Source organism: Gobio gobio (genome assembly GCF_949357685.1).
Source record: "Gobio gobio genome assembly, chromosome: 15".
Lineage (NCBI taxonomy): Eukaryota > Metazoa > Chordata > Actinopteri > Cypriniformes > Gobionidae > Gobio > Gobio gobio.
This window is the reverse complement of record NC_137108.1, coordinates 5,050,647-5,078,289: the sequence shown is the minus strand read 5'-3', so window position 1 is coordinate 5,078,289 and position 27,643 is coordinate 5,050,647. Positions and strand designations below refer to the sequence as shown.

Below are 27,643 nucleotides of genomic sequence, written 5' to 3'. Positions count from 1 at the left end.
TATCAAGATGAGTTTGACACAGTTTAACTCTGAGTTCTTGTCATATGTATTATAATTTTCTAAACTATAGAGAATAAACTGTGATAATGTGAGAAATGTTGAAGGTGTCTGAACAAATGTTGGTTTGACTCTATAGTATTTAATTTATAATACAGAATATATAATATTCTAATAATCATTTCTATATATATATAATATAGAAATATTTGCATGTATATACTGTATATACATTTATATAATCTATAATATATATAAATATAAATGTTTTATATATAAAAATAATATTTTTTCTTAAATATATACATGCTTGTGTGTGTATTTATATATAAATAATAATTAACAGAGTACACACACATATATTATGTAAACACAAACTTTTATTCGCGATTAATCTTTTGACAGCCCTAATTAAAAAGTAACAATATCCACACAATTAAAATACTTACAAAGTTGGGAAATTTGTATACTTGGGATATTTATTGCTTATTCTTTTAAATAATTTATTTAGTATTATTTTAAAAACACACTCTATACTTGGAAACACAAGTAATTTACCCTGTCCTCATGAGGTCACAATGTAAAACTGCCAAAAAAAGTGTATAAAACTGCAACAAATAAAAAAATACACAGTTACATTAAAAGGCGCAGATCTTTAAGATATCACACAATGAAACAAGTAAATATTGAATTATATTTTCCATTAAAAAATAGCTATAAAAGTGGCGTCCTCACTTGCGTCATCTCCGCCAGGATTGTTTATAATTGTGAATAAATCAGGCAGTGTCATGGGCAGCTTTAACTCTGAGGACCACTTACTATTTCCTGCTCATTGTGGATCTCACAGTCGGACACGGTCCTGGAAGTTATAGATATTTTAATATTTTAAACACACAATATTCACACGCCTTTACACGTCAACTCCGTCATTGCATTGTAATAGTTTCTGTAAATAGTTGTGGGATAAATCTTTCCATTTTGATATGTTTATAAAGGCAGCTACAACTGAGGAAACAAACTAAATTACTCCACTGTACCACACGTGGTTAAGGTGGAAAAACATTACATTTTGTCAATTCTGTCAGGTTTTATGAATGATGGTTGACAAATGCTCTCAAAAAGTCTGTATAATGTGATTGAATATGTTTTTTTGCACATGGGAATTATTATAATGCTGTTTCATGATTATATTGACAGATACTGTATATTTGGCCTCAGCTTAAACTTTGTCAACACTGTCAGTATTACTAACTCTGTTAGTATTTTACATTTAGTATTTTTTGTTAATTTTGAAAGAAATGTCTTATTATTTTTTCAATTTATGGTGTAAAAAATGTTAAAACTTCGTCTTAATTCCCTAAGAACATTGGTGATTTATGTTTAATATTAAAAGGAGGGAGTATTAAAACTGGGTTGAAAACAAACAAAAAATAAACAAAAAAAATATTTTATGATTTAGCTCATTTACTGAACACCGGTACTACATAACTGAAGAGTTGTCATTGTTTTTGGATGGATTAAATTAAATTAGCATGCTTTTTAGTGTGTCTGACGGAGTTGACACAAATTAAGTTGTGGAGTGAATAAATATAATTTTTTAGAAAAAATATTTAGGGTTCAAAAATTTAGGGTGTATTTTGTTTTACATTTTAAAACGTGTTTTGTCCCTTATCTCAAGAATCAGTGATATTTATTTAGTTTATTCATCAAGACCATACAAATTAGTTGGACAATCTAAAGGTGAAATCTACAACAACTGAGAAACATTACACACAAAAAACAACGTTTGTATCGTTTCCAGCAATAAAAGCATTAACGCAATGGCTTTGAATCCACACTTTGCCTGTTCTTTGCCTTGATTTCTGTGCTGAAGTACAGAAGCACGCATGTCGTTTTGTTCTCAGCTCTCGTATATTTCCTCACAGAAATTAGAAAGGTTTTTACCGTGCGCGTACAGCAAAACAGCAGCGCTCAAGATTCATTAGTTAAAAGGCTTCCTAATAAATTCCCCACTTTTAATGTTTCACACAGCTATTAAAGGCACGTTGAGCGGCCGTGTCCCTGTTGCCCATTATGGCTTTCAATAAATGACAATCGCACAGCACTTTAAAAAAAAGAAAAAAAAACAGACAGGCTTCCAGGCCTGCCGCTCAAAAGAGCCTAATAGCACATAAAGATGTATTAGCCGTTTCGCGCCGCTGTTTTATAAAAGGGAAGCACTTTGTTTCTGAGTTGCGGAGGCTTTAGTTAATGAATAGAGGCACTTCTCCTCTCCTACTAATTCACACCGCTTATATCAATCTCTCAAAGAGCGATCCGCTCGAGCTGCAGACGGCACAAAAACAAACCCCAGAGACCAGGGCCCGTATTCAGAAAGAGTCCACTCAGAAAACTCCTAATTTAACTTAAAAACTTTTACGTAGGAGTCTTAGCTTAAGAGCTATTCGGGACCGATCTGAGAGCAACTCTGAGCAAGTGAAGAGGCGGGGCTGACCCCGTTGCTACGCATGACACAGTCTTTTCTGATTGGTTCGTTGTCCAAAAAGGGGAAAAAAGGAGCGCTTTTAAGTATAGGGTCTATTCTAAGCCTTCACTTTGAAATTACAAGCGCAAATTGTCCTATTTTACCGTTCTCTCTCACTCACACACACACATACACTCATGTTGGGTTTTCATGTTTTATGGGGACTTTCCATAGGCGTAATGGTTTTTATACTGTATAAACTGTATATTCTATCCCCCTACACTGCCCCTGCCTCTAAACCTACCCATCACACACACACACACACACACACACACACACACACACACACTGCCCCTGCCCCTAAACCTACCCATCACAGGAGACATTCTGCATTTTTACATTTTCAAAAAACATCACTTACATTTTGTCCCCACAACGTAGGGATTACCAGTCCACACACACACACACACACACACACACACACACACACACACACACACACACACACACTATATATATGTAAATAAATCCTTATTATTTACCATGCTGTTAATCTCCTATAAGGTATTTGATTGGCTTAGAGTTATAAACATTGTTCCACTCTTTCCAATTCCACTGATTGCTGGCATGTCTATTTAATTGGTGGTTTGAAAGTTTGGTTTAATGCAACAAACATGATCCCTGCACGATCTAATCTATAGCGTCTTATTAAGTCACTTTCATCCATTGTCTGCAACACATTTCTTCTCCCTCTTCGTCTTTCTGCCATTTTCTCCGCTGCTAAAGAAACTCTCAAGCCTCTTAAAAGTCCTCGTCCGTGCTCCTAACAAATTTGACCTTAAGACCTCTTTTAAGGGTCAAGATGCTTTCTGAAGTACTTTTTTCATTACCAGGATTTTTTAGTTAATTCTAAGAGTAAACGCCCACATTTCAAAAAAATTTCTTTGAATTTTGTCATTAGGAGCGACTCTTTGCATTCAGATTCTTTATGAATACAGGCCCTGGCGATTATGATGAAACTCGTGTGAAATCGTACTTGATGTTTGCTTTACCTGTGATGTATATTTCTGTAGTCTTTTAAAGGGGGAAAAAAAAACAACAAAGAAAGAGAGAATAGCGTCCACAAAGCCAAATTTAGGGCGAAAGGCGCATCATTGATTACACTGTGAAGCTCTGTGCTTTAATTAATGGTTTCCTGAAAGGGAGGAAAACACAAGGCTGGAAATGAGCCCCACGGGGGCCAGAAAATAAATCTGTGCTGTCCATTCGTATATTTACCCTCTTACGGAGGAGAGACGGATATTCTGCCGGCTTTACTTCACACACAAACACACTCCCCGTGTGCCGCAGATCACGTCCCCTGCGTTAGCGACACATGAAATGAGCGATGATCTGAGATCTTGCGCCGCGATAACAGCGGAGACGGGACGTTTCTCCCGCTTTCATTTTTCAACTGCTGCTTGGGCTTTTTCAAGTGGGCGACAGCGGGCAAGTCAAGCGTATTTTTGTCTCCATTAGGGCAGTGGTTTGACCCCTCCTGCTTTTAAACGCTCCCTCAGAGCAGTTATTATGTTTGACACCGGTGGCAGCCACTAAAAGCTGCAGCTTTAAGCCACGTCTGCTCTTCCGCCGGAGTGCGTGTCGTTCACACACACACACACACACATCTGCAGGCCATTTCGCGGACTTGGAAGCACGTAGGAGGACAAGCGGTAATGCCTGAATATGGAAAAGATGCATCTGTCTGTGATGATTACGAGCACTGAGAACTTCAATGGATTCCAGTTGAGATTTATTCCATTATATTCCAAAACAATGTGTACGGAAGAGGAAAGCCTGGCTGCAAATAAAAATATATTTGATTTTAATTGTAAAAAATATCTACAGATGTGTTTTGTCCTTGTGATAATGGATGGTTTAGTTGTTTTTTCCTAGCGTATTTGTGACAAAGAGACAAGGTCAATGTGTCGCTCCAGATGAGTCCTCTGTGAAACTGCATCTGTCACAAAAGCAGCTGGTTTGCTTCCGTGAATTAAAGAGCACCTATCATGGAATTTTGAAATTTACATTTCATGTAGTGTTTAACATAGATCTAAGTGAACAAAAACATCCTGCAAAGTTTGAAATATGACAGTGCACCGTATATATAGTTATTTTCTTTCAAAAGTAAGAGTCGACTCGGAGTCATTTTTAAGAATCGTTAGAAGACCGAAGCTTTTTCTCTGACTAGATGACGTCAACTTGTCAAGTTATTTGAATACGATACGCCCACTTATTGCTCCAGTGAAAACTAGAAAACATCATGGCCACGAGACGCTGTGTTCTGAAGTGCGACTCAAAAGCAAACTTTTCTGCCCAAGGATGAGCATTTGAAGACTAAGTGGCTTGAAGACAAACCATAAATCATCACGATTGTGTGTTTATTAGTCTTCAAATGTCTCTATTTGCATGTTTGGCGATCTCAGGAAGCTTTTATTATGGACTTCTATTATGGCACATGGTTCTTCTTCGTCTGTGTGTATCATATATGGACTCCATGTGCACAGAGCGCCCTCCGGCTGCCAGGATGAGCTGAAAACAACACATAAGAGACTCAATCGCTCATGATTAGGCTACATCTGCGCATTTTGAGGACGTATTGAATAAAAAATACTCCTCTGTTTAGACATTTGACACAGACATATGAGAATCTATCAATATTTCTCCTCATCTGCACACTTTTGAACTAAAAGCCCTGAGGGATGTTGATTTGTCGCGAGTCTTCGTGAGGAGAATAGAGGAGTTTTTTATGAATGAGATCAGCTGAGGCTCATATTACAATCAAACGGTACCGACGCGGTTTTCATATTCATAACTCCTGACACATATTAACAAATTACTGTCACTATAAGACTTTGATGGGCGTTCCGTTTCCGAAAATATCTGCACAGACTAAACCAATCACAACTGACTGGGCCATCGGACCAATCACAGCAGATTAGCGTCACGTAAAGGCGGGGTTTGAAAAGTGAATCACTAAAGGAATCATTTGAGAATCGCTGTCAAAACAGGTAAAAATAAATGCATATTATAAGAAAACTAAAGTCTTTTTTGTCATTGCATGCATGCAAAACTGTTGTTGGGGACTTCTAAAACAATATTTGGAACATTTTAAATGCCATGATAGGTGCTCTTTAAGTCCGAGGCCGGAGTGAAGACCTGGAATTTGTATTATTTTGTTTCAACCTAGAAATAATGTGGATCATTTACTGACCCAAACTTCTGCTACAGAACATGAAGGAAAATATGTTGCAGTTTTACAAGATCTCTTATTTTGTGCGCCCCAGAGTAAAGTCAGTCATGCAGGGTTCGGAAAAACATTCATCAGAATTCACATTTTTGCACCCAAACATGGGGTTGAGCCAATTTGGTCATTTTTGAGTTTTTCAGTGTTTTTTTCAGTAGTTTTGCTGAGTAAGTGGCTGGAAGAGTCTCCCTCAACTCCTTCACCCCTCCCTACACTCTGACGAAACAACAACATTACAGGCTTTCTGCATCTTCAGAAGTCATTCAGTCCCAACACAAAGTAGAGTTGAAATGGTCCATTTATAAATCTTATTCATAAAGATACTGAATCTAATTAATATTGATGTTGAAATGAGTTCTCATGACTTTGTTTAACAGTCAGTAACGACATCTTTCCACTAGGGTATATCGAGTTTGTACAATATATCGATATATTTTTTTAAATCGATATGGAATGAGGCAATACCGTTTATCGATATACAGTAGACCGAAACGAACGCATCTGAAAAATAGCGGAGTACGCAGGGAAAGTGCATGATACAATCTGTCCTAAAACATGACATGCTTTATATTAAGGGCTTCAAAATAACTGATAAAATATAGTTCACATGTATAGTTTAAAGCAGCTTGCCCTGTCAGATGCTCTGAGGATACTTGTGCTGACAGACAGATAAATACTTGCGGTGTTTAATGTGTTTCCTCAGTGCATAACTTACATTTTACAGTGATATTCTCCATCTGTAGATGTTAGAAAGTCATGCAAATATGTCCATTTTGCTGTCCGGAGAGGACGAGCCTTGTGGAAGTGAATCTCAGCTAAAATTCAGGCTTCCGTGAATGAGCGCAATAGAACGCAATAACTTACTTATACCCCTACTTTCAGCTATCAGAACCATTTGATTACGCTTTGATTACTTTTAAAAGTTTCAATTTTCAATTCTAAAATGTTCGTTAAATGATTTTACATGCATATACTGGCAATATTGAATGCATGTATAAAAACTGATAAAATATGTTGTATTAAAGGGATAGTTCATCCAAAAATTAAAATTCTGTCATCATTTACTCACCTCACAAGTTGTAGTATTTCCCCCCCACTATGGTAGTCAATGGCAGCCGAGATCTGCTTGGTTACAAACATTATTCTTCCTTTGTGTTCAACAGAACAAAGAAATGTTTACAGGTTTGGAATAACTTGAGTGTGACTAAATGAAGACAGAAATGTAATTTTTAGGTGAACTTGCCCTTTAAGATCTGTACATAAAAATGCTTAGTTGAGTTTTTCCCTCCAAAATGCCACTTGGGTAATTTTTTGGGTTATCTTTTCTAATGTTGGGTAGTTTTTGTTACCAAGCCATTGGGTCCTGGCTGGGTCAATCTTATTCACAGTAAAAAAAAAAAAAAATAAAAAAAAAAACAATCCTTGACATTACAACAACCCAGCACTGGATTTGTGCACCCTTTTCAGGAGAGAGCACCCCCAAATTAGTGCATTTCTTCAGTGCAATAAAAGTGTGTACACATTTTTTTTTTATCTACTGTATTGTCTTTAATGTATAATAAAAAAAAATCTTTTAAACAACATACAAGGATGAGATGTCAGTCAGCTAAACGCGCCAGTCAGCATTGGTTGATTTGCATAATGGAAATGCTGCTTGCCTTGCATAAAATAAACTGATTTTATCCGTTATAATACTGAATCTAATTACTGGATGTTAAAATGTGTTCTCTACTGTGTGAGCTTTGCAATTCCCCCTGATGAACATCAGCCCAGCACCAGCTCAGACTTCAGCAACACACCAGCATGAGAACCAGCGCCATTTTGGTGGAAATGATTTTGTTTTTTTGCAGGATTTAAGTGAATCTGAAAATATTAACCCATGCATGAGGTAAAATGTATTCCTGTACAATTTAAATTATTATTCTGAGTTATATGAACAACCCGACATGCTATAGGTTAGAATAACCAACTGTTAGTTTTGTCCATATTTAACCCAGCAGTTGAGTTGCAAAAAAAACTAATTGTGTTACTTTCAATGATAACACTTTAGTATGGTGAATACATATTCACAATTAACTATGACTTTTGCCTCAATAAACTCCTAATTTACTGCTTATTAATAGTTAGTAAGGTAGTTTTTGTAGTGTTTAAGTATTGGTTAGGATTAAGGGATGTAGAATAAGCTCATGCAGAATATGCAACTAATAAATAGCCAATATCCTAGTAATATGCATGATAATAAACAACTAGTTAACAGTGGGAATTAAACCCTAAACTAAAGTGTCACCCTTTCAACGGACCGTAGGCTGAACGTCTAATGCATCTGGCACACAAAATGGGAAAAATGTTTAGAAGTCGAGACGCCAAACCCCCTCATGGAAGAAGAAAGCTGTTGTGTTTACAACTGTGACAATGAACGCTTAGCAGGATCAACTACATGCTGGATTTGAAGTATGTGAAGTTTGCGGCTCCATTGCTGCAGTGCATATCGATCTGTTATTATTTTAGGGACATCGACGACCTGGGGATATCGAGTCCTTGTCAAATGAAAGCTGCAATGGAGTCCAGACCTTCTGCCGTCAGTCTGAAGATCTGGCTGCACGAGACTACCATCAACTAGTCAATAAATCAATTAATCGCACGATTCAAAAAAATTAGCTCGATAATTTTTCCGGCCGCGATAATTTCCAGCGTCCATTTTTATATCCATTTTTGCAGAGCGTTACATTATGATCACGCTCTTATACATGTAAATGCTTCTAAGCACGACAAGACACAAGAGTGTGTGTGTGTGTGTGTGTGTGTGTGTGTGTGTGTGTGTGTGTGTGTGTGTGTGTGTGTGTGTGTGTGTGTGTGTGTGTGTGTGTGTGTGTGTGTGTGTGTGTGTGTGTGTGTGTGTGTGTGTGTGTGTGTGTGTGTGTGTGTGTGTGTGTGTGTGTGTGTGTGTGTGTGTGTGTGTGTGTGTGTCAGTGTCCTGTCTGTGTGGCTGCGTCTCATGTCAGCTAATCAAGGGACACTCTGACACACACACACACACACACACACACACTCGACGCAGTGTCCTGTTTTAAGTTCACTTAAATTAAAAGTTGTTTTTTTAAAGCCTAATAAATGTTGAAATTGGCAGCTTTTAGTTATACTGTAATGTAACGTCATTAATGTTTCATAGAGACTTCAGTGATACTGGCCTTCATTCATAAAAACATGACAATAAAACACATTTAAAATATGCCGTCAATAAATTGTTTCTACATTAATTTGGAGAGTAACAGAAATTATTACAATATCAAAACGTATTAATCGTGATTAATTACAGAAATTTTTTTGTTTTTTTTTTAATCGATTCCCAGCACTACCTAAAACACAATCATCCGTTGCAGTTTTCCAGCTGCTTATTCAAGTGCATTTTTTTGTTAACAGACTGAGAGTCCATTGCTTTTTTTGTTTTGTTCATTTATTGTGGATATTTAAAATGCTTTCCGTTTTCAGTGTTAAATAGTCTTTAGAAATAAGCTTCAATAAATAAGTGTATGGATCTTTGAAAAGGTGTACCTGCATTATTATGCCATTATCATTATTTTAGACGAAAATGGTCTCAGAACGACAAAATTATCGTTTATCGCAATAATTTCTTGCCCAATTTATCGTCCAGCTAAATTTGTTATCGTGACAGGCCTACAGTCAACCCGACGTATCGAAGTGAGTACTCATTCAAAATAAAGGAGGAATCACATAAACACAGTGGTTGTGTGGTGTATGTTCAAAACCGTTCGAGTTATTAAGTTAATCTGAAGATATTAACCTATGTATGATGTAAAACAATAAAATGGTAATCTTGAAGGAAATAGTATACAAGGGTTAAATGAGCTACACAACTTGCGGAGTGTATTCTGTCCTGTATTTAAAGAGTGTCAGGGCTAAATCAAGCCAAATTGGTTGAGATTGTGGATGAAATATCTGCATTAACCCTATAACATATTCCCACCCACCTTCACAAACCAGCAACTTAATGAACAACAGTGGCTGAGTCTGAAAGCGTACACACAAATGCACCTCCTGAAATTGATTTCGGACAAGCTTCTGAGGCAGCAAAACAGTCTAATGATGCACAACCAACAGAGAGAATATTTAAAGTGAACATGTACTTACTACAATACTCATTCCTCTCTGGAAACTAAATCAAAAGTTGAAGGTGTTGAAAACCAACAAACTAACCGCCAACTGCAACTTTCAGATGCCATTTTATTTATTCACTCAACTGTCATTGCTTTCCCACCGTCTTATTGTTCTGCTTTCGGATGAAGCCAGTGTTAACTAGTATGTGTCCGTTAGCCAATCAGAACAGAGGCTGCTTGCATATAAACATCTTTTTCTGACTATATTTGGTTCAATAAACCTTGACTAACGTTATAAGCGGGAAAGATTGTGTATTAAAGGCTGACAGATTAATTAAAACCTATTAACAGCTGAGCCTCACATAACAATAAAGAAAACACCATACAACTCAGCAGGCTTGACTAATCAATCTATTTAAACTCAAGACTTCGCCAATCAACGAGTCACCTTTGCCGATCTTGTGAATCTAAACATACCTTGTAGCTCAGGCATGACCATACGGCTGTCATTATGATTGACACACTGATGACTGTAATTAAAGGAGACCCAGAGTAAAGTCTAAGAGGAGGTTGTTGTGCACTTTCCTCTCAAAATCAAGCCTACCCCATTTGCTAAAGTAAGTCTTTGTGAGCCTCTTTGCTTTGGACTTCTGTAGGTGAAGAGAGGCTTTCACAAGTCTTTCAGCTTTGGATGGACATTATGTCTTCAAAAGCCAAAAGCTCTGGTACTTTGGTGTCAAGTCAATGAAAAAAGTCCACTAGTTACCCAAGCATGGTTGAGTCACACTTGGTTTTGAATTAGACGGTTGTGACATAAATGTCTATATGAATAAGGCTAATATCCAGGATGAGCATGCTTTGCCATTGTTTTTTCATCGAGTTGGCTGGTGAGCCACGAACAGATGTAATTGCTTTTCAATAGTCATAACTGGAGACTATTGTAGGTGTTATATGCTAAAAGAAAAATCCAGAAAAATGACAATGGAAAAAAATCATATGAACCTAAAAATGTAACTTTTTGTAATTGTTGTTAAATTGAATATGTTTCAATATGTTTTTTGATTACTAGAATGTAATTATTACAATGGGAGAAAAAAAAGGAATCAGAAAACAAAAAAAACTGAATTTAAGATAAAAACAGATTTCATAGGCCCTTTTCGTCATCATTTTAACAGGAATATTGACCACCAGTGCAAAGTGGTTTGGTTTGTGCTAAATTCTTATTGTCATGGACAAGAAACATGTCAACATGTTGCATCCCGACCAATCATCGCTTGCCGTCTTTAACAATGTGTGTGATGTTATAGAGAAGGCGGCGCTAGCGACTAAAATCTGGAAATGACCGTAAACAAATGGCTGCCGAGGCAGCGTGATGGCTTACAGGGCACCTATTAGACAAAATCCACTTTTACATGGTGTTTAACAATGGCATTGTGTGTACACAACAAGGTTATTATAGTTTTGCATTTTTCATTAGTTTTTATTATTATTTAGTTTTGACTTTTTGTTTTCAAATTAATTTTAGTTTTAATTCGTTTTTAAAGTGGGTTTGCTAGTTTAGTTAATTTTTTAAAAATTTTTTATAGTTTTCACTTTGCACAAGCCCCGCCCACGACTGTTGACAGACTCTGTTGTATTAGCATAGACCCCGCCCTGAGCGAGTTATAGAGACAGAGCGACACGCGTCATAATCTGAAGGCCACGCCCACCGGGGGGGAAAACAATCAAACGCCCTCCATTGACTTTGCATTGCGTGAAGCGGCATCCTTGTCATTTCGGACGTATAACAAAAAACAGAACAATGTCTAAAAGCGGATACGTGACAAAGTGTACAGCAAACAAGCTAAACAAAACACACAACCAAAAACCCAGACGTTTTTATAAGCTATTGACCCAAAAAACGAGCGTTTAAGGACAAAAAAGTGGATACAGGCCATTGAGACACGTTATATTACACTGAGAAGTACACACACTACAGGGGAACGCAATCAGCGACAGGAAATATCATATATAAAACTGACATTTGGATATTTGACTTAACAGTGACAACATATTTACTGCACACATACGCAAACTGAGGCATACTGAGTGTCAGGATCCCAAAATTTACCCATTTTTCAGCTGAAGCGTCACGTTTTACTGCCTTTATCCACTTTTGTCTCCTTAAACTCTCGTTTTTTTGGGTCGACAGCTTATAAAAACGTATTTCTGTGTTGTTTGCTGTACACTTTGTCACATATCAGCTTTTAGACATTGTTCTGTTTTTTGTTATAAGTCCGAAATGACAAAGATGCAGCCTCACGCAATGCAAAGTCAATGGAGGGCGTTGGATTGTCCCCCCCCCCCCCCCCCCGGTGTGGGCGTGGCCTAAATCCGCTCTGTCTCTATACACACACGGTCCGCCATTTTCTCCTGACCGGAGCAGCTGTAGCAATAAGAATGTCTCGTAAGCAGCTCAGGTGTTTTGTTGTTGGTTGTAAGAGTGAACATAACAGTCTTCATGTACTCCCGACATCTGAGCCGCTGAAGCCGAGGTGGATTCACTTTATTTTGGAAAGGAATGCAACTCCATATACCTAAATCAGTTTATGTCTGCACAAATCATTTTACACCAGACAGCTTTGTGAAAGAGGGACAATACAAAACAGGTTTGTTAAAAAGTTGTTACTTGATGGATTAGTATCAACTGCTCGTGATTCAACTTATAGTCTTCGGAGCGACACTGGCCATGGCAGTAATGAAAAGGGAGAGCACTTTATTACTGTTCATCAGAGTTGTTTTACGGATATAAAGTTTACCAGTTTATTAAGCACCCCCCGAAAAAGGCATATGGTCTGTATATATTTGTTGACTGTTAGTTGTAAGGAGTGTTTTATGTAATTTGCTGTGTATGCTGATGATAATGCAAGGGAGAGAGAGTTTATGGATAAGACTTAAATGCGCACTTCTTGTACTGTTTTATTCAGCTCTTATGGTGATTTTTTCTGGAGTGAAAACAAATGCTTTATCTTTTGTGTGATGTACAATAAACTTTATGAAGTTTTGGCGATCATTTGGACAGGGTTCGCTACAACAGGCTTATAGTACTAATAGTGAATAAAAGCAAGATGACAACATAAGTTATAACTGTACATAAACTGAACTATATCTGTTCTATCTCCATGCAGCAGATATTCTCTGGCTCTGTAGGCATTATTGTCTGACTCTGGTTCGAACTGAACACAGCTACTGACAGTTTCTTACATTTTCAGTGCGTAAGATTGTCCTGTTTTGTTGTTGCCAGTATGCCGTAGCATGAGCCCTTGAAGCTCCGCCCTTTTCTCAAAAGAACAGGCAGCGAACACCAGCTCATTTGCATTTAAAGGGACACACACAAAAACAGTGTGTTTTTGCTCACCCTCAAAAAGTGGCAATTTTAAAATGTATCTGTGGGGTATTTTGAGCTAAAACTTCACATACACACTATAGGGGACATCAGAGACTTTTTACATCTTGTAAAAAGGGGCATAATATGTGTCCTTTAAATGTTAATTCCAGTACTCAGCGGTTTGCAGAAACGCCTCGGCTATCGTTAGCCGGCGCAGCATTATCTTTTTTCACTGTCATGGTAGTCCCTCGAGAAAACATCATAAAGGCTGGAGTATTATTGCAATAGCTCCACGATCCTTTCCTCCATTGGATAATTCCACCTAGCACCACCAATATCACCGTCTCGCTTTCTTTTTGCTATGTTTGAAAGCTGTGTACAGAAGCTTCTGCACTCCTATTGGTCAATGTTACAGAGGACCAGAAAACGGATCTCTCACGAAGGAACTCGGATGCATAAAAGGAGGAGCGACGACAATGAAGGACGAGAGAGGACCAGGCCTGGACTTTACGTTGTTTTGTTATGTGTAGGGTTGGGTATCGTTTGGGTTTTTTCGATTCCGGTGCCAAACCGATACTTTTAAAACGGTACCGGTGCCTAAACGGTGCCTGAACCGATACTTTTAAAAAAAAAAGGGCCACAAAACGAGGTGGATGACATGAAATGGCTTTTTATTTAATTATTTTTTATTTAAATTGAACCATTTATTAAAAGTTTAATGTATACTTAAATGTATGAATATAAATAAATAAATAAATACAAAACACAATTTACTTATTTACAAATTATTATTGACTTATTTACAAATTCACAGTAAAACCTAAGCCACCTAACCCAACTACAACAAGCCTAATATAACTCTAAATAACAGTTACAATAATAACAGCAGTCTGTATTCTTGCTCTGCTACAAACCAGCTTCCAGCTTCAGCTTTATTTTGAAATATGATCATATTCTCTGGCTAAATATTTTAGAACGCATCGCCTTAATGTTTCCATGGTGACGCATCATGTTTCTCACATGACACACAGCAGCCGCAATAGCGCTGACAGCTCAGCTGTATCGGGTTTATTTCGTTTTTTCTTTTTATTCAAAATATTCACAAACTTCTTAACTGTGTCACGAACTATCTGATGTTCAAATGTGTGAGTGAATGTGTGTTAGTTGATCTATAAAGCGCAATGGGCGGCGCCGTGTTAGTTTGCGCCTCAGAATCGGATCTGTCGGATTTACAACACTTGAGTTCATTCTCGTCTCACGAAATACATGAAAGTAAGTGACCAGTGAACTGGAAGAAGAATAGAGTAAACTATATAATTACTATATAATGTGCATGTATCTGATGTGAATAAAACACGTAACGTTAGTCAAATTATGACCGTCTGAAAGGATTGTCATTGCCGCTTTCATAGACATCAGTGTGTGTTTTTTGCTAGTAGCCGACTTATGAGCATTTAAATGTCTGAAACCTGAAATAAACATGATGTGGTTGAAAACACTGAATAGTTGTGTGATATGTCACAAGCGCTGAGCGTCTGTCTCTGGCTCGGTGCTCAGCCAAAGCGCGAAAACACGTTTGAATTTTGGCACCGAAATGAGGAACCGAAAATCTGCGTTCTGATTCGGTCCGGTTCATACTGGGACTGGGTTTCGGTACCCAACCCTAGTTATGTGTGTGCGCGGCAGTCGTCCGTGAGGGAAGGAGGAGACGGGAACCGCCGAACATTCAAAGAAACTTTAATTAAATAAACAGCCCCTCACAGACGACTGCCGCGCACACACATAACAAAACAACGTAAAGTCCAGGCCTGGTCCTCTCTCGTCGCTCCTCCTTTAATGCGTCTGAGCTCCTCCGTGAGAGATCTGAGGCCTCATCATCAATCACTCACCGGCCTCGCGTCGCTCTCTCGCGGCTCTCGCTCGTCCTGCTCGTCACAGACACGCTATACAGATAAGACGATAGATTCTTGCATCTTGTTTACTAGGGGTGTAACGGTACACAAAACTGACGGCTCGGTACGTACTTCGGGTTTTGAAGTCGCGGTTCGGTATGGGTTCGGTACAGCAGTTTTACAAAATTGCTTTTTATTTCTTTTTATTAAACAGTGGTTTAGTGAAAAAAATATGTGTCTGTCCTTAAATGAATTAAATTATAACTAAAAGTTTATTGAAGATATTTCTGTAAAATATATAGGGAGCCCTTACTTGCACATTAATATTAAAGGTTAACAACAGAGACCAAACTATTAGCCTAAATTCAGTTGCTATTTATTTTTAGATATAATAATCAACACTCAAATAACTCCAATAACAAATAACTCAATAATACATGTATGCCAACATGTAAACTTCACACAAGTTTTTGCAAGAACTTCTAAATCTAATTATAAAATAGTTTTTTCTCCAATTCATTGTGGAAATATAATCATTTATACACAGTGTCTGTCATTTTCATGACAGGTTTATTTTAACATGCATTAAATAATCAAGACATCACTAACTGGTTCAGTAGAATATAATGAACATATAGGCTAATATAGAGCATATATTTAGTGAAAGAGTTGATGTCTCTAGTGAATAAAATTCTGTGGACACTGAATGACTGCCTGAGGTAAATATGATGATACATGACATTGTTTACAAGCAGTTATATTGACGTCTTTCCGCCATTGAAACACTGATTGAGCGATTACACCACATATGTACGTGACAGTAAGTTGTAATGTATCCTCAACATACCTTCAGATGTTCATTCATGTTTATTCTTTAGGAAGAGATGATCGCGTTCACAGATGATCGGCCGCTTGAACTGTGATCAGTGACCAGTCACATCACATAGAGCGTCAAAACGGCATTTATCGTTTGAATTTCGTGATAAAATGGACTGAATGCTAAATATGTTCGTGTGGGAACTAGGATTGATGTGTGTTCCGCGTTTAAAACAAGATTGCATTCGGAAACCGTTCTGTACACGCGTACACCGAACCGAAAGCCCAGTACCGAAACGGCTCGGTACGAATACGTGTACCCTTACACCCCTATTGTTTACGCATCATCACGAAACCCTACGTCAAATGGACCGTGCCAAAAACAGGCGGATATAGTGTAGTCCGAACCCGGCATTAGACACAATAAGACAGCGCTTACAAAACACAAACATAACTCGCTGCTGCAAACCATCGCATGCTGGATCTGACACCATTTGGAGGAGATTTTAGGCATAATGTCATCAGTCAATATGAACAGGAGAAATGAGTGGGATTAGTCGTGAAGAGCTCATGGAGTGTGAACACAAGCACTGATAAATGTCAACAGCTGTAAATAAGCCGCCACTGACCTCGTCCAGCTCCGAGATGAACACGGGTTTCTCCTCAAACCCAATGGGCATGGGATCGTTGGGGGGGATCTCAACCTCCTCATACATCTTATTATTCTCTCTTCTGATCCCCTCGGGCAGCAGCATCTGCCGGCACAGCAGAGAGGACATAATTACACAAAACACATACAATTAAACCTTCATCATGCATTAGCTCACGGCAACAGTCACAAACTAAACGGAGAAGACCAACGTTGAGGACTGTGGCCACCAGTGTGCTTTATTACAGCTCAAATTAACATCTTCAGTGATATGAAATATCAGTCATAACGCAAGCTGCACTTCTTTGTGTGTTTTCTTTGAGTAGTAGAATGCAGTGGGTTGAGCTGAGCTTGCTATACATTCTCTAATGAAAATCATTTATAGAATTAGGATAATAAATATCTAATTTTAGCACGCTGCACTTCCTCCAGCTCCTATAATTACAACTCATTTTCACCAAGCGGAGAGCATATGCCGAACTAATGAATGTGTCATAATCAGCTGTTGATCACAGTAGACGGCATCATACGTCATATCTGGCAATGATACTCATCTTAGTCACATATTGTTGCTCGAAACACATTGCCAGAGCCAAAATCATTGTGAAAATCATTGTTTTGTCATTGTGAGCATTCAAATAGTGCTTCAAATATTATTATTATTAAATGTGAAGCAAAACATCCTTATTGTTACTTCACACATGTAATACCCTTGCGGACAAAACTTTGGCACTTAACTCGTTATCAATACTACAATTATTTAAATTAATATTACCATTCAAACGTTTGGGGGAGGGGGTGCTATTTCAAACCCTATTTTATACATTCATGGAACATGCCACTTATGTACCACTTATTGAGTTTATAGTTTAAAGTAGATACAATCATTGGGCAGAACGAATGTGTGTGTAAATCGTTCGTAAAGCCGCTCTGACGTAAATTTTCGGATTCACGAAAATGTTCATATTTTCAAAATGTTAGTTGGTACGAAAGAAACGTACACCTGCTCCCTACCACGTGTAAATGGTGCGTAAAACATTTCAACGTTCTGTGCTCTAATTTAAGCAAACTGATGACATTGCATTTTGTCCATATTTCACAAGTTGATTTGCGCTGTCTTTTTTTTAAACTTGGCAGCGCTCGTCACTGTCACTTTTTACCCAGCCGTCCAATCACAGTGGAGGAGGGGCGGGACAAATACAATACCAACCAATCATCCTACTCGTATAACAACTAAACAACAATAACGGAGAAGTTAATATTGCTGGTTAGGCCCTACAGCATTTTATGATACTAGTACCACATTACTGCCATGGGTGTTCTGTATCATAGCAACTAAAGTATCTCAGCTGCTTTCAAAGCGCCACCAGCTGGTCGTTTTTAGAAGTGCACCAGGCGTTTTTTAACTGGCTAAAATGCTTTTGCTGGACACACGATAATTGAATATGTATTGCTAGGAATATGGCCAATTAGTCTCTTTAGCATTTATGCAATATACTGGAGCCAAACCTAAGAAGGAAGTCCAGAAGATTCCACAGCGCACCTGGGCACATAATTTGCATAGTTGTAAATCAGGGGCGGGGATGATGCTCATTATGAATGACCGTGTATGCGCGCCCTATTTGCGAATGTTTGGAATTCATTAATATACACACATGTATATATTTAAAGGGGTGGTAAAACACATTCTTTTGAAGGCTTGACTGTGTTTGTGGGGTGCACTGTAACATGTGTTCATGCTTCGTTTTAAAAAAAATTGCAGCGCGCGCGTCGTGCATCCACGCACCGGCAGTGTTTTTTTCACGCAGCTGACGTTGTGCAAATCTGGCATTGAAATCGCGAAGACGGTGGATGTTTTCCTCTGTTAGATGTGCTGCAGGGAGCCCTGCGCGTGCCTGATTCCCCGCTGACTCAAACACACGTGCATATAACATGCTGTATGTTAAACGCTCTGCAACGCACCCCCGTCCCTATGAAGGCTGAACAGAGCAAGTACCCCAGACCTGCAATCCGGATGAAAATAACAGCGTTTCCTCGGCATCGCGGCAACAACACTCCAGCCTACTATACCACAACAGCGCCGCGATACAAAATGGCCTCACCCCCCCTTATTTAATATTCTCGGAGGAGGGGTTTATGTAAATATTGAGGCTGGTGATGTCACCAACCCTGGAGGAATGTCTGTAGTCGCCTACTGGCCGTTTGCTGTAGTTCTTAGAAACTGATTTCTTTAAAAGCAAATATCTCCCTTTGCTTTAAACTTTGAACGTTGTAACTTTGCAGATGTTGTTTATGCTCAAGCAGCAACATTACACGTTAGCTAAAGTTAGAATAGTGAAATCGTGGTTTACCACCCCTTTAATATACACACGTTTAACTACCCAATCCGTGGTATATAAAGCGTTTGTGAATCCTGAGGAGGATTCCATTTTACACGCAAATTACTCAGAATTTGCTCATATATTTAAGAAAGATTAATGAACGAGGCCCAATGCGGGGAAGCGCTAGCCTGACAAGCCAGACCCACATCAAAATGTAGGGTCTGGGAACACACCATTCTGTGGTGCACGCAATTCTGTGGTTCAATTCCCTCTGCACGCAATAGTCAGTGGTGAGACAACAATCACAAGAGTCACATGTGTTTTCCCACCAGCGGAGCTAGTTGATAGATTAAACTTTTGCCGTATCCGGTCGGTAAAACTCTGAACACATCTTCCTTTCTTAAAGGGTTAGTTCACCCAAAAATGAAAATTCTGTCATTAATTACTCACCCTCATGTCGTTGGACACCCGTCAGACCTCCGTTCATCTTCAGAACACAAATGAAGATATTTTAGTGTAAATCTGAGGGCTCTGAAAGGCCTCCATTGGCTCAATGCACTTTACACTCTCAAGACCCTCAAAAGGCACTAAAGACGTCGTTGCAAAGTCCATCTCACTACAGCGGTTCTACAATAACTTTATGAATCGGCAAGAATAGTTTTTGTGCGCAAAAAAACCCTAAATAACGACTTATATAGTGATGACGATTTCAAAACACGGCCTCATGAAGCTTCGAAGCGTTATGAATCAATGAGCCGAATCATGATTCGGATCGCGTGTCAAACCGCCAAACTGCTGAATCGACTCACTGATTCATAACGCTTCGAAGCTTCATGATGCCTTGTTTTGAAATCGTCATCACTATACAAGTCGTTATTTAGGGTTTTTTTGCGCACAGAAACTATTCTCGCCGATTCATAAAGTTATTGTAGAACCACTGTAGTGAGATGGACTTTGTAACGACGTCTTTAGTGCCTTTTAAGGGTCTTGAGAGTGTAAAGTGCATTGAGCCAATGGAGGCCTTTCAGAGCCATCAGATTTCAACTAAAATATCTTAATTTGTGTTCTGAAGATGAACGGAGGTCTGACGGGTGTCCAACGACATGAGGGTGAGTAATTAATGACAGAATTTTCATTTTTGGGTAAACAAACCCTTTAAGACCTCCAATAAACACTCAGATTACCTAATTTTTAGGGGTTTATAATTCAAAATCTTTAGGTATTGAGATTACCAATACTACATTTAACGTCCCTGTCCACACAGTGAGCAACACCACATGCGCACTAGCAAGCTCTAGAACGTACTGGCTCTAAACCACCTGTCCCACCCCACCCGCAGGAAAAAGATGAGGCCCAAATGAATTCATTTCAATCGCGGGAAGATGGCCTGCAGCAGGAATTTTAATTAAGACATCATAAAAACTGGATTAAAAACAAAGGCTCTGGGTAATCTAGTGTGTGATAATGTGATATAATTGAACAGATTGGCATGATGCTGAGTAAACAAAGCACTGGGGAGAGATTTCGCATTTAAGAGTGGAGATTTATTTTTCCTCTGTGTCTTACAGAAGTCAGATTAGTGGCGGGTGTGCTTTACCTTGGCTCCTCCGACGAATGCAGAGGTCTTGATGGCTTCAGCGTAAGAATCATAAACGTGAGGGTAACGAATGCGTTCGTAATCTCTGTGCCGTCCTAACACCGGGGAATAGCGTGCCGTCAGCAAAGCCTGCTCCCTAGACACACAAATACAGAGATTCACATCAACAGACTTCATTAACAATCCAGACTGTATGCATAGCAGCATTTCATCTCATCTAACAGAGGAAAATATGAGAGCAGATGTTTGATAATAACTAATAACAAGTTCTGAGCCATTTAAAATTGTCATCTATCATTGAAATATCTGTAACAAATCATATTAAAGAGTTTTATAGACATGTTAAACCTTACATAAATCTAAGAGGGCATACTTGTGGCTCATTGGACACTTTGGAGAAAGCTTTCTCTAAATCACAAGCTTCAATGTGATTGGTTGGTTTTAGGGAGTAAAGGGGCACAGATTAATAAATAAATCACGCGTAGTTGGACACTTGAACATTTGGAGTTTACTCGCTTCATTCTAAAATTCACTACACAACAGATGCAAATTAGCATCATGGGAGGGGCTTCTGCCAGCCGGCTCGTCTCATTGCGAAATGGCTGACATGGATTGTTTTAAAATAAGGCGAATAAGCTAAATTTTCCGACTTTAACCTGATAACCTGCATCAGGACGAGGGCGCACTGAAGCTTTCTTTGTTTAAATTAGCTCAAATTACTGTCAGATGTAATTTATAATTTTATAATTGTTACATTTATTTCGCGCTTTTCTAGGCACTCAAAGTGTAAGTAATTACCTTGACAAACTATACATCATTAAAAAGATCTAAGACTCAAGCTTCCATTTTTTTACCTCTTTCAAAGTCTTATAGTGACCGTCATTTATTAATATGCGTGAGGAGTTATGAATATGAAAACCGCGTCGGTACCGTTTGATTGTAATATGAGCCTCAGCTGATCTCATTCATAAAAAACTCCTCTATTCTCCTCACGAAGACTCGCGACAAATCAACATCCCTCAGGGCTTTTAGTTCAAAAGTGTGCAGATGAGGAGACATATTGATAGATTCTCATATGTCTGTGTCAAATTTCTAAACAGAGGAGTATTTTTTATTCAACCTTTCGCCAAATTGCGCAGATGTAATCATTATGAGTGCTGGATACTCTGATGTGCTGTGTTTTCGGTTCATACTGGCAGCCGGAGGGCGCTCCGTGCACATGTAGTCCATATATGGTACAGACGAAGAAGAGATATACCATGTGACATTCCAGGAACTCCCTGACATAAACAAAGCTTCCTGAGATCGGTATAACATGCAGATAGACACGTTTGAAGACAATAAACACACAATTCCGACGATTAATGGTTTGTCTGTATACTTTATGCCATGTTGGGTATTTTCATAATAGATTATATTTATAATGCAATGCTATTCGAGCTTTTATAATTATGCAGAATATTGTAAAATAATATATTTTCTGTCTGATTTTTTGATCCAAAGCCACATGAGATCACAGAAGGTTATTTAAAACACTCGACTTGTGACAAAAATGGCGACACTGGTCCAGGTCTTTGTTTCATAATTGAAAAGAAATGAAAGAGACAGAAAAATGTTGAGCGCTTGTGACGCGGTTAAGAGATTCCAGCAACTGAAGTTCAAATTCAGAAGGTCTGGAGAGAAATGGAAGAGAAATGGAAAATAAATAAACTCTGGGTTTAAGGACAAACATCCCAACAGAACCTGATTGTGCGCATGCCACTCTTCAGGTTATGAACCACGTAACCCAAAAGCTATTCTTGAGCTCTCAGGATCATATTTCAGAGTTTAAAATGACACAGCTGATTACCTGGCTCAAGTGCTCTGTCGTTAAGACAATCGTTAGTGTCCTTACACTGTTTGAGAGAGACACATTTGTCTCCTAACACATGAAAGACAATACTTCACTGATGCGGCTCGGCTGAAGCGTCATTCAAGCTCTTTGTACTCATTTATATACAGAACTGAGCAACATTTTTAAGCATATTAGATGCTTCACAACAATATTTGTTTTAAGACTGTTATTTTTTATTATCTTTTGCTTGTATACTGTATATACAGTACTGTCCAAAAGTTAGTCTAAGGGTTCCTGGGTCTAAATATCACATAATTGGGGTCGCTTCAACCCGCGTACATGGAAAATCAGCCAACACTGTGTGCAATTGAGTTCTGTTGACATTTGACAACTAAAGTTATGCGTCGCTCCGCTGCTCTGATTGGTTGTAGGTCCATCCAATTGAGGTTTTTCCTGGTTCGGTTAAAACACGCCCAATAATCGCAGCCCAACTGAGCAGTAGCACTCATATTCTGACTAGAATGGAGTATGACAACGTCAGGCTACACTAGCTGTATAAATGCTTTAAAATCTATTTAATATAGGGCTGTCAAAAGATTAATCGCGATTAATCGCATCCAAAATAAAAGTTTGTGTTTACATAATATATGTGTGTGTACTCTGTTAATTATTATTTATATATAAATACACACACACGCATGTATATATTTAAGAAAAAAATATTATTTTTATATATAAAACATTTATATTTATATATATTATAGATTATATAAATGTATATACAGTATATACATGCAAATATTTCTTAAATATATACATGAATGTGTGTGTGTTTATATATAAATAATAATTAACAGAGTACACACACACATATATTATGTAAACACAAACTTTTATTTTGGATGCGATTAATCGCGATTAATCTTTTGACAGCCCTAATTTAATAATTATGAAATAATTTATATTTTAAACATTGAATTAAGATTTTAATTTAATTCATGGTATTTAATTTATTTAATTAGATATCAATAACAACCAGAGAAAAAAAAAACATTATCATGCTTATGATGAAACCATCATCCTGTCAGGCAATAAACTCTTCGGATTAAGTAAATGTCTCCTGTTTTGCGTGTGTGTGTGTGTGTGTGTGTGTGTGTGTGTGTGTGTGTGTGTGTGTGTGTGTGTGTGTGTGTGTGTGTGTGTGTGTGCGCTAAATAATTTAGTTTTTTTGTTATGATTGATAGTAGGAAACTATTTTAAAATGAAAACCTGTTAAAATGATTATTTCCAAATAAAATAATTGAATATCGAGTGGATATTTGTGGGAATATCAACATAAACTCTCTTTCTAAAATATTTGAGCACACAGAACTGTTAACAGGGACGTCGTTAGGCCTATTTTAGGGGGGCTGAAGCTACCCCAAAATGTTCCTAAGCCCCCCTAAATGATAATAGAACAACAATAACAATTTGATATCAATAACCGTATCCTCATTCATATTAAGATGCAACAAAATATATATATCCAGCTGCAAAAAAAATAGCCGAAAAGTCGGAAGTTGGACAGAAGTACAAAGAGTCGTTGTGCTACTGCCTGGAGGATTCATCTCGTCTCGTCATTACCAAGGTTATAATCGTTAACGAAAATGAACGAAAAAACGAGGTGGGTTTTCGTTAACTGGAATAAAAATAAAAACGAGGCATTACAAAAAAAACGATAACTAACCAAAACTGTAATGTGTGTTTGGCAAAACTAACTAAAATAAAATCATAGATTAAATGTCCTTAGTTTTCGTCTTTATCAATGTCTTTCATAGAACAAATAACGTTCAGCTGCATTTCCTTTCCCTGCGTCTCTCACTCACGCTCTCTCTCTCACACACACACACACACACACACGCACACGCGCACACGCGCACACACACACACACACACACACACACACACACACACACACACAGCCCCTCCCCTTCGTGCACATTGCAGTCTTCATGAGAACGAGTGTTCGACGTTTGAAAGCAAGTTGGCGAAAGGTTGGTATCTCGTGAACACCTTTACACAATCGCACATTAAAAAGTGGTATAAAAATATTTTAAAATCAGAATATACTTTTGTCAGTGTGTTAATGTCCACCCGAAAAACGATTGCTACTTTAGAAAGTTAACTAGCTGCAAGTTTGAGGCAAAATGCACTTGGGTTGTCGATGTCAAAACACAATATAAGCTCTGATTCAAATATTAATAAAGTTATGACATTAGGCTATTGTACAGAGTAAATTTAGTATAGGGTGTGAAAATTGCACAGCTGAGGTATTTGTATAGGTTTAGCTCAATTTAGGTTTAGCTGTATATTTGTATTTTAGCTCAAAATGGGTTCAATACATGCGGTTCTGTGTAATTAAATAGCATTCTGTGGACAACTTATCTTATATAGAGAGGAATTAGATATAGTATGCTATTACTTTATCATACATTTGATTTACATGAGCAGACAAATAGCATTTAAGTCATTGCTTATAGTAACACATCAGGAGCAAAGTCTGGCCTAAGTACATTCCCCCATGCAGCTTTAATGTGTCTAAAAGCTAACATTACAGTAACTTTTCTTTAACAGGGTGGAAATGGAAGAAGAGGATATGTCTGTCACGTTTTACTTGTTCACATATTGCTTTCTTGACTGGTTGTTGACATAAGTGTAGCTCTAGAAGTTAGCAATACCCTGGTGACTTCCCTGACTGTTACCTTTCTGGGCCTAATAATCCCCACATATAATTATATTTATTAAATATAGTTTGACAAAAAAAACATTCAAAGCTCTTATAAATCCAATAAACTGCTTAAAATGCTACAATAGAGACATCTGTGTGGTGTGTTTAGCAGTCTCAGGTATGACACATGAGCGTTTCTCATGAAGCTCATTTAAAGCTGGATGTTTCAGTGGTATTTTTGTTTGGTTGTTGTCTTGCGGTGGGAAGATTGAAAGGCTGAGAGCGCGAGGAGACGTGTGAGGTATTAACACCTCATCTCTAATCTCTCTCCTCATGCTCTGCCTCATTTGGACGGCAGCATTTTTAATTAAACAGATCATTGCTCTTTTTCATCCTGTGAAATTAAACATTAAGAGAAAATCCCTTCTGCAAAAGCTCCAGATAGCGGTTTTATCAAGCTTTCTCGCTCTTCTTTTCAATAGGCCACAACTCAGATATGTAGAGAGGTGCTTGTTCCCATAATGAGAGAGAGAGAGAGAGAGAGAGAGAGAGAGAGAGAGAGAGAGAGAGAGAGAGAGAGAGAGAGAGAGAGAGATGCTCACCTCTGCAATCTCAGCTCCACTGGGTCAAAATGAAAAGCACTTTCGCAGGATTCCCCCTCATCTCCTCGTTTCTCTCGTTTCCTCTCCTTCTTCTCTTCCTTCCTGTAAATCTTCATCATCTGCCTCTCCTGCTCGGACTGGATGGTCACCTGGCAGCCGAAAATGGGCTTGGTTGATTCATCTCTCACCGCTTTATGCTTTCCTATAGTTGCAACAAAAAATAACACCAGGACAGAAATGTTATTATAACAATAATAATAATTATTATCATTATTTAAAATAAAACAGTGATACAGTATACAAAATGTACATATGCAGACTATTGCATGACTGTTGTTGTTATTTGAAGGCTCACTACACTACATTTTTAAGGTAATTTCATTCCAATTGTCACTAATTAATTGAGTAAATTAGCCCTGCTGCACGTTCAGCTGCAATGTCCAACAATTGCTTATGATCTAGTGTTGATTAATTATGACAATTATATCGTAATATGTTTTAGATGGTTGTAGGAGGCCATATTTTATCTGTACTTTAATGAGCAGCTGGTAGTAGTAAAGACATTTCAAAATAAGAGTCTCTGTATTTCGGGCTAGTTGATAATTAAAGGTCCCGCATTATGCAGAACATATTTTCTTTTTCATGTTGTTATTGGAGTTTGATTACATTTTTAATTAAATTTGGAAATCTTTTTTATAATATTAAATAAACAGTTTGAAGCAGAGATATATTTAAAAACCCAGTGTACTTTTTTTGAAATAAAATAAAATAAAAAATTTTGCTGGTAAATGTCTCCTCATATCCCTTTAGACAATACCAACTTTATGTTCATATTTATTAAAGTAGTAGTTCGAGAAACAGGGCTGGGGAAAGGCCGAAAAAACAACATTAATTAAATTAACTAACGATTTTTGGTGGATTTCCACTGGGAAAACAATTAGAAAATATATAGGTTTTGAGATAATAAACATTAGGCAGAGACATATCTTTTTCAGGACAGTACTAAATAAAAAATAACATGCATTTGTATGATCCCTCTTATTTTTGCTCAAATTATTCACAGATTCTGCAAGGGGTTCACAAACTTTCAACCACCACAGTAGTTAAAATGATTGATTCATTCTGCTCAGAAATTATGAGATTAAATCACAATAATTGTATTCTAATGAGAGCCATAGGTTTATGTTTTTCTTCAGGAACATTTACCTAACAGTACTACAGTTACCTAATGGTTGGCAGAAAACTATATAGTGTGAACTTAATAGAAAGTCAATATATTTCTGATATTATTTGTATTACAAATGGAACTTTATACATGGACTTCATATTTTTAAAGGATATATTATATAATATATGTGTGTGTGTGTGTGTGTGTGTGTGTGTGTGTGTGTGTGTGTGTGTGTGTGTGTGTGTGTGTGTGTGTGTGTGTGTGTGTGTGTGTGTGTGTGTGTGTGTGTGTGTGTGTGTGTGTGTGTGTGTGTGTGTGTGTGTGTGTGTGTGTGTGTCAGTGATGCGCGGGTTGATCCAAAATGAGCGGGTGCCCGCGGCCACCCGCGGTTACCCGCGGTTACGAGTCATCGAAAAATATTTTTAATGATATTCGGGTCACGGTCGGTCGGATCGTCAATAAATCCTTATTTACCTTTTGAATGTTGAGCGTTATTAACTTTTGAATAAATGCTGACGCGGGACAAAATGCCCGATTTCCCAAAACGTTGAACTGAGCAATGCCATTGTACCATTTTAATAGGCTACTTTTAAACGCATTTAAAGTCAGTTTTATGTATTTTCTGAGAGGGGGCGGGATTTTTGTTGGGAAAGTCGGGGGAGAGACGCACACTTCGATTAGACTGGATAAACACATGCAGCATCTTAATTGTTAAGAAAATTAAACGAAATAAATGAATAAATCAAGCCTACATAACACTAGGCTATATCATACAGCTTTCAGAAAAATAACAGTTTGCGCTCCTAAGGGCTTTCACACTTTTCCAAA

General features: G+C 37.9%; 1 protein-coding gene across 1 annotated transcript in view; it reads right to left on the bottom strand.

The window, feature by feature from the left end:
- Nucleotides 1-27,643, bottom strand: part of ascc3 (activating signal cointegrator 1 complex subunit 3) — a 352,716-nt gene that overhangs the window by 267,650 nt on the left and 57,423 nt on the right. The window contains exons 6-8 of the mRNA XM_079836136.1: nt 25,648-25,849; nt 20,505-20,640; nt 16,567-16,692 (exon numbers count right to left, since the gene is read on the bottom strand). Of these exons, the coding sequence (XP_079692262.1) occupies nt 16,567-16,692; nt 20,505-20,640; nt 25,648-25,849 (464 nt within the window). The remainder of the gene's footprint in view (nt 1-16,566; nt 16,693-20,504; nt 20,641-25,647; nt 25,850-27,643) is intronic.